This window comes from Mobula hypostoma, chromosome 17 (genome assembly GCF_963921235.1).
Source record: "Mobula hypostoma chromosome 17, sMobHyp1.1, whole genome shotgun sequence".
Lineage (NCBI taxonomy): Eukaryota > Metazoa > Chordata > Chondrichthyes > Myliobatiformes > Myliobatidae > Mobula > Mobula hypostoma.
This window is the reverse complement of record NC_086113.1, coordinates 62,955,370-62,971,774: the sequence shown is the minus strand read 5'-3', so window position 1 is coordinate 62,971,774 and position 16,405 is coordinate 62,955,370. Positions and strand designations below refer to the sequence as shown.

At 39.8% G+C, this 16,405-nt stretch overlaps 1 protein-coding gene across 1 annotated transcript in view; it reads left to right on the top strand.

Moving 5' to 3' along the window:
* Nucleotides 1-12,946, top strand: part of si:dkey-154p10.3 (zinc finger protein 816) — a 47,815-nt gene extending 34,869 nt beyond the window's left edge. The window contains exons 6-8 of the mRNA XM_063069282.1: nucleotides 956-1,094; nucleotides 2,161-2,279; nucleotides 11,889-12,946. Of these exons, the coding sequence (XP_062925352.1) occupies nucleotides 956-1,094; nucleotides 2,161-2,279; nucleotides 11,889-12,081 (451 nt within the window). The 3' untranslated portion in view covers nucleotides 12,082-12,946. The remainder of the gene's footprint in view (nucleotides 1-955; nucleotides 1,095-2,160; nucleotides 2,280-11,888) is intronic.
* The last annotated feature ends 3,459 nt before the right edge of the window (nucleotides 12,947-16,405 follow it).

Genomic DNA, 16,405 nt, shown 5'->3' with positions numbered 1-16,405 from the left:
ACCCTGCTGGGAATCACGGTCTGGAACTCTCTGTCTGAAGGGGAATAGAAGCAGAAACCATGACCTCATTTAAAAATCATTAGTATCATTGGTGCCATGGTAGTGTAGTGTGATGCTATTACAGCTCGGAACACTCTGGAGTTTGGAGTTCAATTCCGGCGCCATTCTGTAAGGAGTCCTGTGGGATACATGGGTTTTCCCAGCCACTCTGGTTTCCTCCCCCAGTCCAAAGACATACCAAGCAAGTCTATTCAGGTCTGGCAGGGGTTGCTGGGGCAGTGTGGCTCAAGGCAGAGAGATTGAAAGAGGGTATTCCAAAGCATAGGGCCTTGCCATTTCAAGCCATCCTGTTTATTCATCTGTTCTACTCCTGCTTGGTCAAACTTTATTAGATACACTTGCAAGATGCCTTGAATGTTTGTTTTTGCCTTTAAAGGTGGAATGTAAATATATCTAGGACTTGCTAATAATTTAATTCCATCACTTGGAGCTGTAATAGATAAAGAATTCCTGTATTCACCCCATTCTGGCCAAGAATAGTCGAAACACTATGTGCATTCCTAAGTATTTTGAATCAAACATCTTTGATCTAGAAAATTGACTTTTTTTGTAATTTATTTCTTATTGAATTTCATCATCAGACAAACATTTCCATAAGATGTATTTCAGATTTCTCTTTAGATAAAAAAAAATGATTGGAAATGTGACTGTGGAAAGATTACATTGACAATGTTCTGTAATATCTGTTATAATTGTTTTTGCATCAACAATATTTTTAGTATTATTTAATTTTCTTGTGATGTGTTAGTAAAGAGACTAAATAATTGTAAATTGTAATATCTACAGAGTAAGGGTTAAATAAGAAAGTGATTATTAAATAATAACTTTTGGCCTTGAAACATAAAGGGAACATGAAATGTTTATGAAGGTGACAAATTTGTTTCCTTGTACACAGGAAATGTTCCTCTAAGTTGGCTCTCCAGAGACACATGGGAACACACACTGGCATCAAACCATTTCATTGTCAACACTGTGATTATAAAACCAGACTAAAAGCATCTTTGATCCAGCACATGAGAGTTCATACAGGTGAGGTTAATGTGGCCCTGATGAAGGGTCTCAACCTGAAATCTGAACTGTTCGTCTCCCTCCATAGATATTCCCTGATCTGACTCCCTTGTATGTTGCTCCAGATTTCCTGCATCTGCTGTCTCTTGTGTCTCCAATGAGGCATTAGGTGTGCATTGGGAAGGAGGTATTCAAGGAGAAGGAATGGTTGGAGGTTTCCAAATCATACAACAAATAATCCGCTGGAAGCACTCAGCAGGTTGAACAGCATCTGTGGGAGGAAAGTTCTGCATCAGGACTGTATTTCCAAATTACAAACGTTGTATATAAAGTTGACCAATATTATTTTCTTTGGAAATTGGGAGAATTAAATTTATGGGAATCTTCATTTTGAAATTTAATTCCTTACACAAGTAGTATGATACTTCACGTGTGTTGGCGCGTGGCCAAGTCGGTCTGGTGATCTGAAGGTCGCTAGTTCGAGCCTCAGTTGAGGCAGTGTGTTATGTCCTTGAGCAAGGCACTTAACCACACATTGCTGTGCGACGACACTGGTGCCAAGCTGTATCAGCCCTAGTGCCCTTCCCTTGGACAACATCGGTGGTGTGGAGAGGGGAGACTTGTAGCATGGGCAACTGCCGGTCTTCCATACAACCTTGCCCAGGCCTGCTCCCTGGAAACCTTCTAAGGTACAAATCCATGGTCTCATAAGACTAACGGATGCCTAATAATAATAATGATACTTCATAAACAGCCCTTGCTGGTCACTTTTAAGATTAGCCTGTTAGCACTGTCTATCTAAGTCCTATTTTAAGTAAACTGAATTTCTGTGGACGTGATGCTTCTGTTTTAGACCCCAAAGGCCAGTACCTGAGTTACTACAGAGATACTTTGTGCCCAATTTTGGCACGTCACAGTTAGGTATTCTGGTTTTATATATTTTGATGTAGAGATGGTAAGTAAGTCTGTACACTTACGGATAAGCTAAGCCAGCAGATTAGCGCTCCCGAGAGAAAAATGGAAGCAATTGTACATTCAATGTCTGACTGAGATGGTTACACAATGTATTGTTCTTTCATCTTTAAAGGTGAGAAACCCTTCAAGTGTACAATCTGCCAGTATGCCTCGATTGATGCCAGTTCTCTGAGACGGCATTCCCGTACACATTCCACTGAAAAGCCTTATAAATGCCAGTTGTGTTCATATAGTTGGTAAGTTAATGTAATCATTTTGCAAATAATCATCTTTCTGAGCTGATTTATCTTTCTCAGTCCATGCACTTCTACGGTTACTGAGCTGGGTGTTGAAAGGCAGCATCCAAAAGGTTCTGTAACAAAATAGCCAGTATGTTTACCTGTAATTATGTTTTTCCTCTGGCTTTCCTAAAACGTTGTGTCACATAATTTCAACATTTTGAAAAAGAGCCACACATGAGATGTAGAGCTGCCTCAACAATGTATCTTGTGAACTTGTATTTCTATAAGCTGCCTTTCTGAATCTCACAACCCTCCATACCACTCTGTAACCTGCATTGCTTTGGGATGCAAAAGGAAACCAGAACACGTAGAGGAAGCCCAAACTTCACACAGATAGCCCCCGGGGTCAGCACTGAACACAGATCATTGCAACAGTCAAGTAGAGTTCTTAGGTTCATTGACATTCAGATACCTGCTGGCTGGGGGGGCGGGGGTGTGGAGGGGAGGGTGGAGGGGAGGGCAGAAGCTGTTCTTAAAATATTGAGTGTGTACCTTCAGCCTCCCGTACCACCTTCCATGATGGTAGCAATGAGAAGAGGGCATGTCCTGAATGATGAATGCCACTTTCTTGAGCCATTTTTTTTGAAGGGGCTCTAGATGCTAAGGAGGCAAGTGCCTATGATGGAGCTGGCTGAGTTTACAACTTTCTGCAGCCTTTTCTGATCCTGTGCAGTGGTTTCTCCATACCAGACAGAGGTACAAACAGTTAGGATATTCTCCATGGTATGCCTGTAGAAATTTGCAAGAGCCTTTGGTGGCATACTAAGTCTCCTCAAATTCCTAATGAAATATAGCTCCTGTTCTGCGTTTTTTTGTAGCTGCATCAATACGTTGGCCAGTGTAGATCTTCAGAGATGTGAACACTCAGGAACTTGAAACTGCTCACCCGTAACACTGTTTGATGAGGACTGTTGTGTGTTCCCTTGACTTACCTTTGCTGAAGTCCACAATCAGTTCCTTGGTCTTACTGATGTTGAGTGCAAGATGGTGGTTGTTGTGACATCACTCAACCAGCTGATCTGTCTCGGTCCTGTACACCTCCTCGTCACTATTCAAAATTCTGCCAGCAATAGTTGTACCATTGGCACATTTATAGACGGTGCTTGAGCTGTGCCTCGCTGCACAGTTGTGGGTGCTGCGAGAGACGAGGAGTGGGCTAAGCATGCATTCTTGAGGGGTGTCAGCAAGGAGAAGATGTTGTTTCCAATCAGCACTGACTGTGTTCTCCCAATGAGGGAGTCAAGGATCCAGTTGCAGAGGGAGGTACAGTGGCCCAGGTTTTAGAGTTTATTGATTAGAACTGAGGGTATGATTGTGTTGAACACTGAGCTGTAATCAATAAACAGCATTCTCCCTCCCTCCCTGCCGTAGGTATTGCTATTGTCAGGTGACCCAAGGCTGACCCTGCTGTAGACCTATTGTGATGACAGGCAAATTACAGTGGGTTTCGGTCCTTGCTTAGGCAGTAGTTTGTTCTGGCCATGACCAACCTCTTAGAGCATTTCATCACAGTAGATGTGAGCGCAACTGGGAAATAGTTGTTGAGGCAGCTCACACTGCTCTTGGGCACTGCTATGATTTCCTATACAGTTATGCAGGAAACTGGTAGATTGGTATTTCCAGCACAAATTATGCAGAAAATTACTTGAACAAAATTAAGTTGCATCAAAAAAAGTATAATTATGGAATAGTTGCTGAAAATTATTACAATTGATAAATGTAAGAATAGGTGAGTATTGTGAATTTCAATGAGTGTTTAATAAATTTAAGGCTTGGAATTGACACCAGTTTGCTAAATTTTCTTCATTGAATCAAGTCAAGTTATAATAATCTGCACAAGTACAGGTGCATTGAAAAACCTATTGCCGCTGACTGGCAGGCACAGAGCATAGGCAGAATTCACAAGAAAAATACATATTGAACATAAGTTATGCACGAGTTTGCACAATTAAAACAAAAAATAATGCATTTTAATGCTGGTGGTTATGGTGGTCATAGTGTTGCTAAACTGTATTGATGATTTAAGTTTTGCCAGGTAGTTCAAAACCGAACAGTTGAAGGGAAGTAGCTGTTTTTTGTTCTTGAACTTGGTGGTGGGAGCTTAGGTTTTACATGTTCCTACTCTCCAAATGTGCAAAATTGTTACTTAAAGGTCAAAATAGCTACAGGAAACACAAGGGAATTTTAGCTACTGAGAATAGATTCAAGATTCAAGATGCATTTATTATCAAAGATTGTATAAATTATACAACCTTGAGATTTCTGTACGTACAGGTAGCCATAAAGCAAGAAACCTGAAAGAGCCCAATTTAAGAAAAAAAATATAAGTAAAAGAGCAACACTTGATGCACACGAGAAAAAAGAAATACATATCATGCAAACAATTGAAGTGAACAGCAGCATTCCAAACAAAATTGAGTCCTCCGATCCGAACCCCAGAGCAGCACAGAGTAGGCCCAAAGCCTAGCTTATCAGCTCATCATATTAGTGGGCATGAAGCACAGCAGCCGGAGCAGCCTTCATAGCCTCAGCACCATGGAGATGACCATTGTGGAGAACAAGAGAAATATACTCTCACCTGGGTCGGCATTTAAATTGTCTAAACAGTGAATTGTACATCACACTAGGACCCAGGTACTACTGTTGCGAAAGGGTCTGGGCCTACATCATGCCACCCAGTGACTCACTCTTGGCTCAGATTCTGTCACTCAGCCTAAAGCTGCTCTCAGGCTCTTCAAATCAGCTCGGCACCCAGAGCAATCCAATCTCACGTCTGGGCCAGTTGTACAGGCAGTGGAACTTCTTTACATGGGCCCTGATTTCTTTCGTTGCCCAGAGCAATCCAACCTTGCTCCCGCGCCAGTTGAACGAGCATTGGAACTTCTCTGCCTAGGATTCTACAACACACCATCTTGGCGCATTCCCCGAACTTGCTACACCATCATTCACCCCTTCACTGTTTGTGTTGATAATTTAACACAATTTCCTCAGTAAAGGTATTTTTAGTAATGTTTTTAGTTAGATTTCTTAGCTTTTTGACTACCAGAAGCTATCCAACAGCTTAGGTGTTCTGCATTAATGAAGTACCAGTTTTACAGCCAGAGTGTCTGTTGAGGTAAGCATTAAGACTTATTGCACTCTACTAGTCTGTCATTAATGACATTTGTAGAAACTTAAGATTGTAGCCAGTTTTAACAAACTAAAGGAAAGGAATTTATATATTTATATATAGCCTAATCTTTTTATCTGCAGCTACGGAGCTGGGGGGGGGGACTTTGGGGTTCTAACATTTAACTGTCATTTATTCTTTGCGGCACTCCTCTGTTTTTGTGGATGTTTGCGAAGAAAAAGCATTTCAGGATGTATATTGTATACATTTCTCTGACATTAAATGTAGCTTTGAAACCTTGGATGTCACAGGCTGTCATTGTCTTTTTGTTCAGCTCAACAGCGCTGTTAGTCCACTGATTCCTTCCTAACATCAGGCAATCTCAGTAGGCAGAGAGTCCCACAATAAGAACTGGTTAAGGATTGACAGGCAGAAGGACACTAAGTGGGCGACTCTTCTCATGCTGCCATGGTGCTTTTGGAATGTGTCCTATGCCGGTCATCAAGGGAATGGCGGCGTAAGGAAAAGGTCTCTCGACAAAAAAGAAGGTAAACTGCCCCAAAATCGAATTTAGACAAATACTTAATATTGCATAACTATATTAATAAAAGGGGCAAGGATGATATCTAAGAACAAGAATAAAAAGTCCGCTTCGAAGGCTGATAAACATAAAGAGATGCAGCAAGGCGACGGGCCTAGCTCCCCCACGGCAAGCCAGGACGGAGATAATGAGGGGGAATCGGTGACTCTGTCTTTGATTCTCGGAGAGATTCGCGAGTTCCAACAAGATAACAGCAAACAGCTGGAAGATATTAAAGGAGAAATAGTAAAAACTAACTCGCGGATAGATGAAGCCGAAGCGAGGATTGTTGGAATTGAAGAGAAGCTACAAAACGCCAAGGAAGTGATAGTAGAAATGCTGAAGCTACAAGACCAACTCCAGTGGAAACTAATAGATCAAGAAGGCCGCTCGAGAAGGGAAAATGTGAGGATCTACGGAGTTCCCGAAGGAACCGAAGGTAAACCCGGATTGATGATTCCCTTCGTGGAGAAGCTGCTTAGAGAGAACCTTGATATACCGGCCGCAAAAGACCTACAGATAGAAAGGGCTCACCGTGCGTTGGCACCACAGCCTCCGGCAGGCGCCCAGCCCAGATCGATTCTGATCAGATTTCTCAGTTACAGAACGAAGGAAGAGGTGCTTAAAAGAGCATGGCAAAAGAAAGGTTTCATGTGGAACAACTGCAAAATTAGTTTAGACCATGACTACGCACTGGGGATTCTTGCCAGACGGAAGGAATATACGGAAACACGGAGAGTCCTGAAGGAAAACAACATCAGATTCCAGACCCTGTATCCAGCTCGGCTGAGAGTCTTTTACGACGAAGGGACAAAAACTTACGCTACGGTGGAGGAGGCAACGTTGGACCTGGCGGACCGGGGACTACCTATTAAAGTTATCACCCAACTGGAGTCGCTACTGGAGAGGATTCGGCAGAAGTCGTGGCAGTTAGTGGGGCGAGGACGCTCCACTCGAACCAGAGTGTCAAACTACAAGGAAAAGCTGCAAATATTCAGACGCGAATGTACAGAGAATACAGATTAATTAAGAGAAATGACTGAAAAGAGTAAATCGGACTTAAAAGTAAAATGAAAACTGGTAACTGAAAATAAACTAGGCGGAATAACTTGAATGATAGCAATATGGTCGAGACATAAATAGGAGAAAATTCTCTATGATTATTCAAACTGCTGAGGGCCCTCTAACACAGGGTGAAGATAGAGGTTATCCCTCTGAACTGAGGCGGGTCGGTGCTCAGGCCTCACTGTGGGAAGTCAGGAAAAATTTTCAAATGTTATACGTTCAGAAATGTCTAGGGTGTGGTTATATGTCTTGGTTTACTGTTGAGAAGAGATTGCTTACTGTTTGGTTAGAAAAGGAGAGTGCTTTTTTCTACTAGAGAAAAATGCAAACTGAATTGGTAAAAATAATTTCCTATAATGTTAATGGGGTTTTGAATCCAATTAAAAGAAATAAGATTATGTCTAAATTGAAAAAAGAGAGGGCACAAATAGCTTTCCTCCAGGAAACACATATGAGCCAATCTGAACATGGAAAATTAAAAAGAATGGGCTTTAAGCATATATTTTATTCATCATATAAATTGAGTCACAAAAGAGGGGTAGCTACTTTAATATCAAGTACTCTTAATTATGAACATATTTCAGAGACTAGAGACAAAGAAGGACGGTTTGTAAAAATCACAGGAAGAATAGAAAGTACAGAAGTAACATTGCTGAATGTTTATGCTCCTCCAGGTAGTGAATGGTCATTTTATAGACACATTTTTGACGTAATGGTCAGTTCTCGAGGGGTAGTAATTTGTGGAGGGGATTTTAATATTAGATTAAATCCTATATTAGATTCTTCAAGAATAGTTACTCAGAATAAACCTCTGACTCGGAAAGTGAATTCATTGATGGAGGAGTTGGGAATTATAGATGTCTGGAGGGAATTACACCCTACTAGTAAAGATTATACATATTACTCTTTCCCTCATTCAGCCTATTCAAGGATAGACTATTTCTTTATCTTTAATACAGATAGACTCAGGATAAAAAACTGTAATATTGCAACAATTGATCTGTCGGATCATAGCCCAGTCTCTATGTCTCTAATCCTGGAAAGGAAAATGAGGAAAACACTATGGAGGCTAAACTCACATATACTCAATAACCCGAAAGTAATGGAGAGATTAAGGGGAGAAATCAAAGAATATCTAGACCTTAATGACACGGGAGAAACATCACCAGTGATTTTATGGGATACATTGAAAGCTGTACCGAGAGGGAAAATTATTTCCATTACTACTCACATGAAAAAAATCAATGCATAAAAATTAGCAGACCTTCAAGGAAAATTAAAACAACTTCAAGTTGTAGATAGCAACAAAAGTAATTCAAATCGAAAACAGGAAATTAGGAAATTGCAAAGTGAAGTTGATGATATTTATATGTTGAAATCTCAAAGAAATTTTCTTTACCTGAGACAAAAGAATTATGAAGTAGGAGGTAAATCAGCTAGATTATTAGCATATAAATTACGGAAACAACAAGCAGACAATACAATTCATAAAATAAAGAATCCAAAGACAAAGCTTGTGGAGAGTACAATAGGGAAAATTCAAGAGAGTTTTGAAACATATTATCGAGAGCTGTACTCCCAACCTCGGGCCCCCAATGAGTCCTATATAGACAGTGTATTGAATTTTTTAGATCTACCTAAACTTACAGATTTACAAAATGAAAGTTTATTAGAACCAGTAACTGTCAAAGAACTGAACGTGGCCATCTCTCGGTTAAAGGCTGGAAAGTCCCCGGGTTCTGATGGGTTTACCTCAGAGTGGTACAAGTCCCTGAAGACACAGTTAGCCCCATTACTACTTAACACCTTTAATTGGATTTTGCAGAGAGGAGAAACTCCACCTTCCTGGAGAGGAGCGATTATTTCAGTTATTCCTAAAGAGGGTAAAGATAAACTAGAATGTGGCAATTATCGGCCAATTAGTGTTCTTAATTTAGATTACAAACTATTTACATCTATATTAGCGCACAGATTGGAAAAGCTTTTACCTGGCCTAATCCATTTAGACCAGACTGGATTTATTCAACAAAGACAAACACAGGACAACATAAGGAGAACTCTGCACATATTAGAACAGGTTAATAAGAACGAGACAGAGACAATGGTAGTAGGATTGGACGCTGAGAAAGCTTTTGATTCGGTTAGTTGGGCATTCCTATACAGAGTGTTAGGAAGATTCGGCTTTCAAGAAAGGTTTATTAAAGTAATTCAGACTCTATATGACAGCCCTACAGCCCGAATTAAGATAAATGGGGACCTCTCTGACTCCTTCATTTTAGAGAGAGGCACTAGACAGGGATGCCCAATTTCTCCTCTCCTTTTTGCGCTATATATTGAACCACTTGCCCAACTAATAAGACAGAGCGAAATCGTAAAAGGTATCAAGGTGGCAGGGATTGAACAGAAAGTGGCGTTATTCGCAGATGATGTTTTGGTCTATCTGAGTGAACCAGAAAAATCATTTATAGGATTGTTTACACTGTTGGATGACTTTGGGAAAATATCAGGTTATAAAATAAATGTAAAGAAAACGCAGGTTATGTCCCTAAATTATACACCATCCAAAAAATTGCAGGATACATACGATCTTAAGTGGGAAGCTAAATCATTAAAATATTTAGGAATAACCCTGCCGAAGGATCTTTTAACACTGTCACAGGTAAATTATGGGCCATTAATCTCAGAGATAAAAGCAGATATGCATAGATGGAATCTTATCCCCTTTTTAAGTTTAAATTCAAGGATAAATACTATAAAAATGAATATTCTTCCTCGGTTATTATATCTTTTCCGTACTTTACCAGTGGAGGTGGATGATAATCAATTCAGGGAATGGGACAAATGGATTTCCCGCTTCATTTGGCAAGGAAGGAAACCTAGAATTCGATATAACACCTTACAGTTAGGGAAGGAAGGAGGAGGTATGGATCTTCCTTGCCTGAGAAATTATTTTTATGCCTCACAGATAACCCCTCTGTTATATTGGTGTAATAGGGAATATAAGGCTAGATGGAAGGAAATAGAATTTGGATTAGTTGACAGTTTTCCTCTTCAGGCCTCAATAGCTGACAAAGGATTGATGACCCAGTTGGAAAAATTTAATAATGCTTGGATAAATCTTACATTAAAAGTATGGCAGAAGGTGGTTAATTCATGTGGAATTAATAACATGTTAAAACTCTTTAGATGGTGTGCATATGATACCGAATTCCTTCCCAACAGAGGAGATAAAAGATTTGAGCTATGGATAAAGAAAGGTCTTACAACCTACCTCTCATTTATAGATAAAAGAGTATTACAAAGTTTCCAAATCCTGCAGGACAAACATGGCCTAGAACATAATGACTTTTTTAGGTACCTTCAAATACAAAACTATGTTAACCAGAGTTGTAGATATACAGACCTATCAACAGTAGAATTAGAATTTTTCAAGATTCTGAATTCGGCTTGCAGTTCAATACCTAGTAAATCAGTTTCTCGCCTATATAATGCACTCTCCCATGCTAAAAATGTAAATACACTGTATATTAAAGAGAAGTGGGAGAAAGGAGCGGGGTTGGTACTTTCAGAGGAGGCTTGGGGGAAAATCTGCAGCTTTCAATGGTCCTCGACTAATTCTTTGACTTGGAGAGAACATTGTTGGAAAAACATTATAAGATACTTCAAGACCCCATATCAGGAAAAATATAAAGATAGAAATGTGATGTGTTGCAGAAGGTGCGGCTCCAAGGAAGGAAATCATTTTCATATTTTCTGGGATTGCCCTAAATTAAGTCTATTTTGGGAAGGTATTCATAGAACATCAGTTAAGGTACTTAGGTCCCAGATACCTCTGAACTTTGAGACGCTCTATTTGGGGCATGTATTGTTCCTTGAACAGAAGGAAGATATAAAGTTGCTGCAGGCCCTCTTAGCGGCAAGTAAGAAATCAATCACTAGAAAATGGCTAAATCCAATACCACCTACATTAGAAGATTGGTACGAAATTATCTTGGAAATATTTAAAATGGAAAAGTTGACCTACTCCCTGAGAACTCAAAAAGAAACATTTTATCAAATCTGGAATAAATGGATTGAATATATAACCCCAATGCGAGCAGACTTTAGATGACTCTCCTAATGATTTATATTGCTCTTCTCATCAACACAGTAATATTGCTAACGTAAGCACCCCTAGTCTAAATGTTTGTTGTTGTTTTTTTTAGAAAATAGAGAATTAACACAAGTAAAGGGAAAAATTTGGGAAAGGGATAAAAAAAATGAAAAAATTAAGTAAATAAGTACATAGGGATTGGATAATTATGTCTGCGGGCAGGAACAAGCACAAACAAATTGGGATATAAACACCTACAATGGTTGGTATATAGGCTTGTATGCAACATTTTGGACCAGTGGAAATGGTACAGAAGGGTTGTATGGAAACTATTATTACCATTTTTCTTAACAACTAATTTCATTACTTAGCCTAATGGGTTAGATTTACCACAGTACATAATTATCTATTTAAATGTTTATTTTCCTTTTATATCATCTCAATGTGTACTTAAGAATGTATAAATAATTGTAGTTTTATACATATAAAAAAATGGAAAAGGTTATATGTGTGAAAAAAGTACATGATAATTGTGAATTCCTTATCCAAATAAAAATAAAATTAAAAAAAAAAGGAATGTGTCCTATGCCATCAGCAAAAAGCAGGCAGAACAGAACTGCTTTCTGTATAAAATAAATCTGCATAACGTGATAGACACAAAGATACTTAAAAATCACATTTACTTGTCTTTGATTTTTTTTTCCCTCTGTTGTGCAGTATTCAGAAGAAGAGCCTGGATCTTCATGTACGCAGACATCACACGGGCGAGAGATTTAGGTGTCATTTCTGTGACTACTCCTCTCCTGACAAGCAACTTCTGCAAAAACATCTGAAGAAACACCAGAAGGGGGTGGAAGAATCAATAAGGAGCATACAGACAGAACCTATAGTCAAGTCATTCACAATATAGCGTTTAGTAGCTTCTGTTGTCATCCTGGATACTGCCAAATCACAAGGATCTATGAGATCTTGCAACTGCAGGCTGGGGAGGTATTTTGAAGGAGGTTAGTGAGGCAGTAGCTATTACCTCCACTGTGGAAAAGCTGCCAGTAATTGCTAGTCTTGCTGATAGCTGGGAATACCTTCCAAAATTGCAAACATTCTGGTATGTCTGAGTTGGAGTGTGCCAGTGAACTGCAAGTAAATTAACTGTGCAAAACCTTGTACGTACAGACAATTGTAGCTTTGTGTGTTAACTGGTTAGAATTTGCACAATTGAATCTGCTCAATCCCAGCATTAGCCCTGATTATTATTCAAGAGAGTGTGAAGTGGACTATATAATTTAATAAGAACAGTACGGCAATTTAGAGAAATTAAGAGTACTAGGAAATTAGTTAATTAATTTGGTGAAATTAACACCAATCTGCTACCCCAACCTCGAGTAAATAGTTCTTTAATTGGAATCTCTGAAACCACAAGCAAAGCTGGAGAGAAGTGAATATGTTTTTAGCTGTACCTTGGGGCCATGTTTATTCTCAGCACAGTGTGATGGTCCAACTGCTGGTCCAAGTTTCCATGATGACATCATCAAGAGCTCTGAAGTGTTTCCATCAGCATCCAGCTCATAGCTGACTAACAATTGTTTGCTAGCAGTACAAAAAGTAATTGTTTTAGATTTGGATAATTTCACTGTAATCTGAAATGCAATGAAGTTCTTTATTAAAGATAAATTAGTCCTTTCATTTAAGTCAACTTGCAACAGTAGAGATTGCTTTAATATACAGTAAATGCACTTTTCCTGAAATAAAATAACATAGAAATTATATTTTATCAATATTTATGGAGGAATACTTACCATGATGTACCCTGTTGAGTGTTGGAACTGATTCAGTGATAATGCATATCAAAAAAAGATGACCTTGAATATGTTTTGCCCCAGACACCAGATCATATACTCCACATCGATACTGTGATGCAGCGCCTTTACAGCTTCCATCTTGCAAACGAGTAATGGAATTAAAGCTGTGTGGCCTGACTAGTGAATATATTTTTTTTAAATTCTGCGCTCCCAGTCAAAGAAAAGCAGCTAGATCAATCCTTTTCTTTCATTTGGAACATTGTGCTTCTGGACTCTACCGAATTCTCCAACCTTAGTTAAATCACTTTCTGTCTGTATTAGAACTGGCCAGTTCTGCCTCTGTTATTTTGGCTCAGTTATTCTCTCTAATAGTATGGTGTAACCTGCCAGGCATATCAAGGCCCTGCTGTTAGTAGCACATAGCACAGTCAAGGCTGTGTAATCACCTCTAACTGCTCCCATGAACCTATATAACCTGGCCTCACCTTATTATGTACATTCCCTTTATCCTACCCATTTATCCTGCAACTTAAAATTGCCTGATCTGTCGTTCCCAGTTCTGAAAAAGAGTTTCAGACCTGAAAAATTAACACTGTTTCTGTTTCTGAAAAGGCTACCTGACCTGCTGAGTGTTTCCTATCTTTTTTATTTTTATTTTGAAGTATATTAACTCACTAACCCATATTTATCCTTCAACCAGGGATTGGGTTACTGATTACATGGTCACTATTCTGACTGCTGTGCACACACCGGTTGCTGCGTTTGCCTAAGTGAGTACATTTTAAATGTAATTCATTGGCATGGAAATGTTTTTCCATGACCTAATGTTACAGGAGCCTTGAGTAAGTGAGAATTCTTTCTCCCTATCCATTGATTTAGCAAAAGATAAATACATTAAATAGCCTTTTAAAACAACAACCTGCAAGAAAAATGTATAAAGATGTAAATATTCAATTGATTAATATGTTAACTGAGAGAGATCTTCCTTCTCTAACATGAGAGAGCTTCAAACTCTCAAAGCTGTAGTCAGAGGTTCCCACCTGCTTCAAGAGGGTGACGATCATACCAGTGCCCAAGAGGAGCAGGGTGAGCTGCCTCAGTCACTATTGTCCGGTTGCACCCACATCTACTGTGATGAAGTGCTTTAAGAGGTTGGTCATGGCCAGAATCCCACAATCCTGATTGGTAAGTACAGAACCTGGACCCCTGTACCTCCCTCTGCAATTGGATCCTCAACTTCCTAACCAGAAGACCACAATCTATGCAGATTGGTGATAATGTCTCCTCCTCGCTGACGATCAACACTGGTGCACCTCAGGGGTGTGTGCTTAACCCACTTCTCTACTCTCTCTATACCCATGACTGTGTGGCTAGGCATAGCTCAAATACCATCTATAAATTTGCTGATGATACAACCATTGTTGGTAGAATCTCAGGTGGTGACGAGAGGGCGTACAGGAGTGAGATATGCCAACTAGTGGAGTGGTGCCACAGCGACAACCTGGCACTCAACATCAGAAAGAATAAAGAGCTGATTGTGGACTTCAGGAAGGGTAAGATGAAGGAACACATACCAATCCTCATAGAGGGATCAGAAGTGGAGAGAGTGAGCAGTTTCAAGTTCCTGGGTGTCAAGATCTCCGAGGACCTAACCTGGTCCCAATGTATTGATACAGTTATAAAGAAGACAAGACAGTGACTATACTTCATTAGGAGTTTGAAGAGATTTGGCATGTCAACAAAAACACTCAAAAACTTCCAGAGATGTACCTTGGAGAGCATTCTGACAGGCTGCATCACTGTCTGGCATGGAGGGGCTACCGCACAGGACCAAAAGAAGCTGCAGAGGGTCGTAAATTTAGTTGGCTCCGTCTTGGGTACTAGCTTACAAGGTACCCAGGACATCTTCAAGAAGCAGTGTCACAAAAAGACAGTGTCCATTATTAAGTACCACTAGCACCCAGGACATGCCCTTTTCTCACTGTTACCATCAGGTTGGAGGTACAGAAGCCTGAAAGCACAAACTCAGTGATTCAGGAACAGCTTCTTCCTCTCTGCCATCTGATTGAACCCTTGAACACTACCTCACTTTTTTATATATATGTATGATTTCTGTTTCTTCATGATAACATATACTGTAATTGATTTACTTATTTATTTTTATTATTTTTCTTCTTCTATATTATGTATTGTATTGAACATCTGCTGCTAAGTTAATAAATTTCACAACACATGCGGTGATAATAAACCTGATTCTGATTCTCATTCTGAGTCAACTCCTGCCTAAGCCAGGACCTCGATCTGCTGCTGTTTGCCTGTTGCCACAATAGTTCTACAGTAGATACCATTTCATTGGCTCCCCTTTCAGCCTTGGATCACCTGGATATTAGCAAACCTATGTCAGGATGCTGTTTCTTGATTACAGCTCAGCATTCAACACAACCATACCCTCAGTTCTAATCAACATGCTCTAAATCTTGGGCCTCTGTACCTCCCTCTGCAACTGGATCCTTGACTTCCTCACCAGAAGGTCAGTCAGTGATGATCGGAAATAACATTTCCTCACTGACAATCAACACTGGCACACTCAGGGATATGGGCTTAGCCCACTAATCTACTCAATCTACACCCACTGTATGTACTGTGTGGCTAGGCACAGCTAAAGTGCCATCTATAAATCTGCTGATGATACAGCTATTGTTCACCAGGTGATGACGAGGAGGTTGAGTAGTGTTACAAGAACAGTCATGCATGCAATATCAGTAAGACCAATTAATTGTGGACTTCAGGAAGGGGAAGTCAAGGGAGCACACACTAGGCCTCACTGAGGGATTAGAAATGGAAAGGGAGAGCAGTTTTAAGTTACCGGGTGTCAACATCTCTAACCATCTATCCGGAGTCCAACATATTGATACAATTACAAAGAAACACAACAGCGGCTGTATGAGAAAACTTGGTATGTCACCAAAGACTCTTGCAATTTTCTACAGGACTATGTGCATCCTGTACTCCAACTCATTGTAATTTGAGATATGGTTCACTATGACTGTATCATCTTCAAACTTGTAGATGGGGTTAGAGCAGAATATAGCCATGCAGTTATGAGTGTATGTGGAGTAGAGTAGGGTGCTGAGGGTGCAGCTTTCAGAATATGATGCCTGACAAAGGCAGCATTCACAGTTCAGGACCCCATCACCCAGGACATGCCCTCTTCTCATTGCTACCATCAAGGACGAGGTACAGGGGCCTAACAGCACACTCAACATTTCAGGAACAGCTTCCTTACCCCCACCATCAGACTTCTGAATGGGCAATGTACCCATGGACCATACCACACAATTTTTTGCTCTCTTTTTGCACTATTTACATATTTAAATTTTTATATATAATTTTCTTATTGTAACTTTTAGCTTTTATAAATTATTACAAATTGCA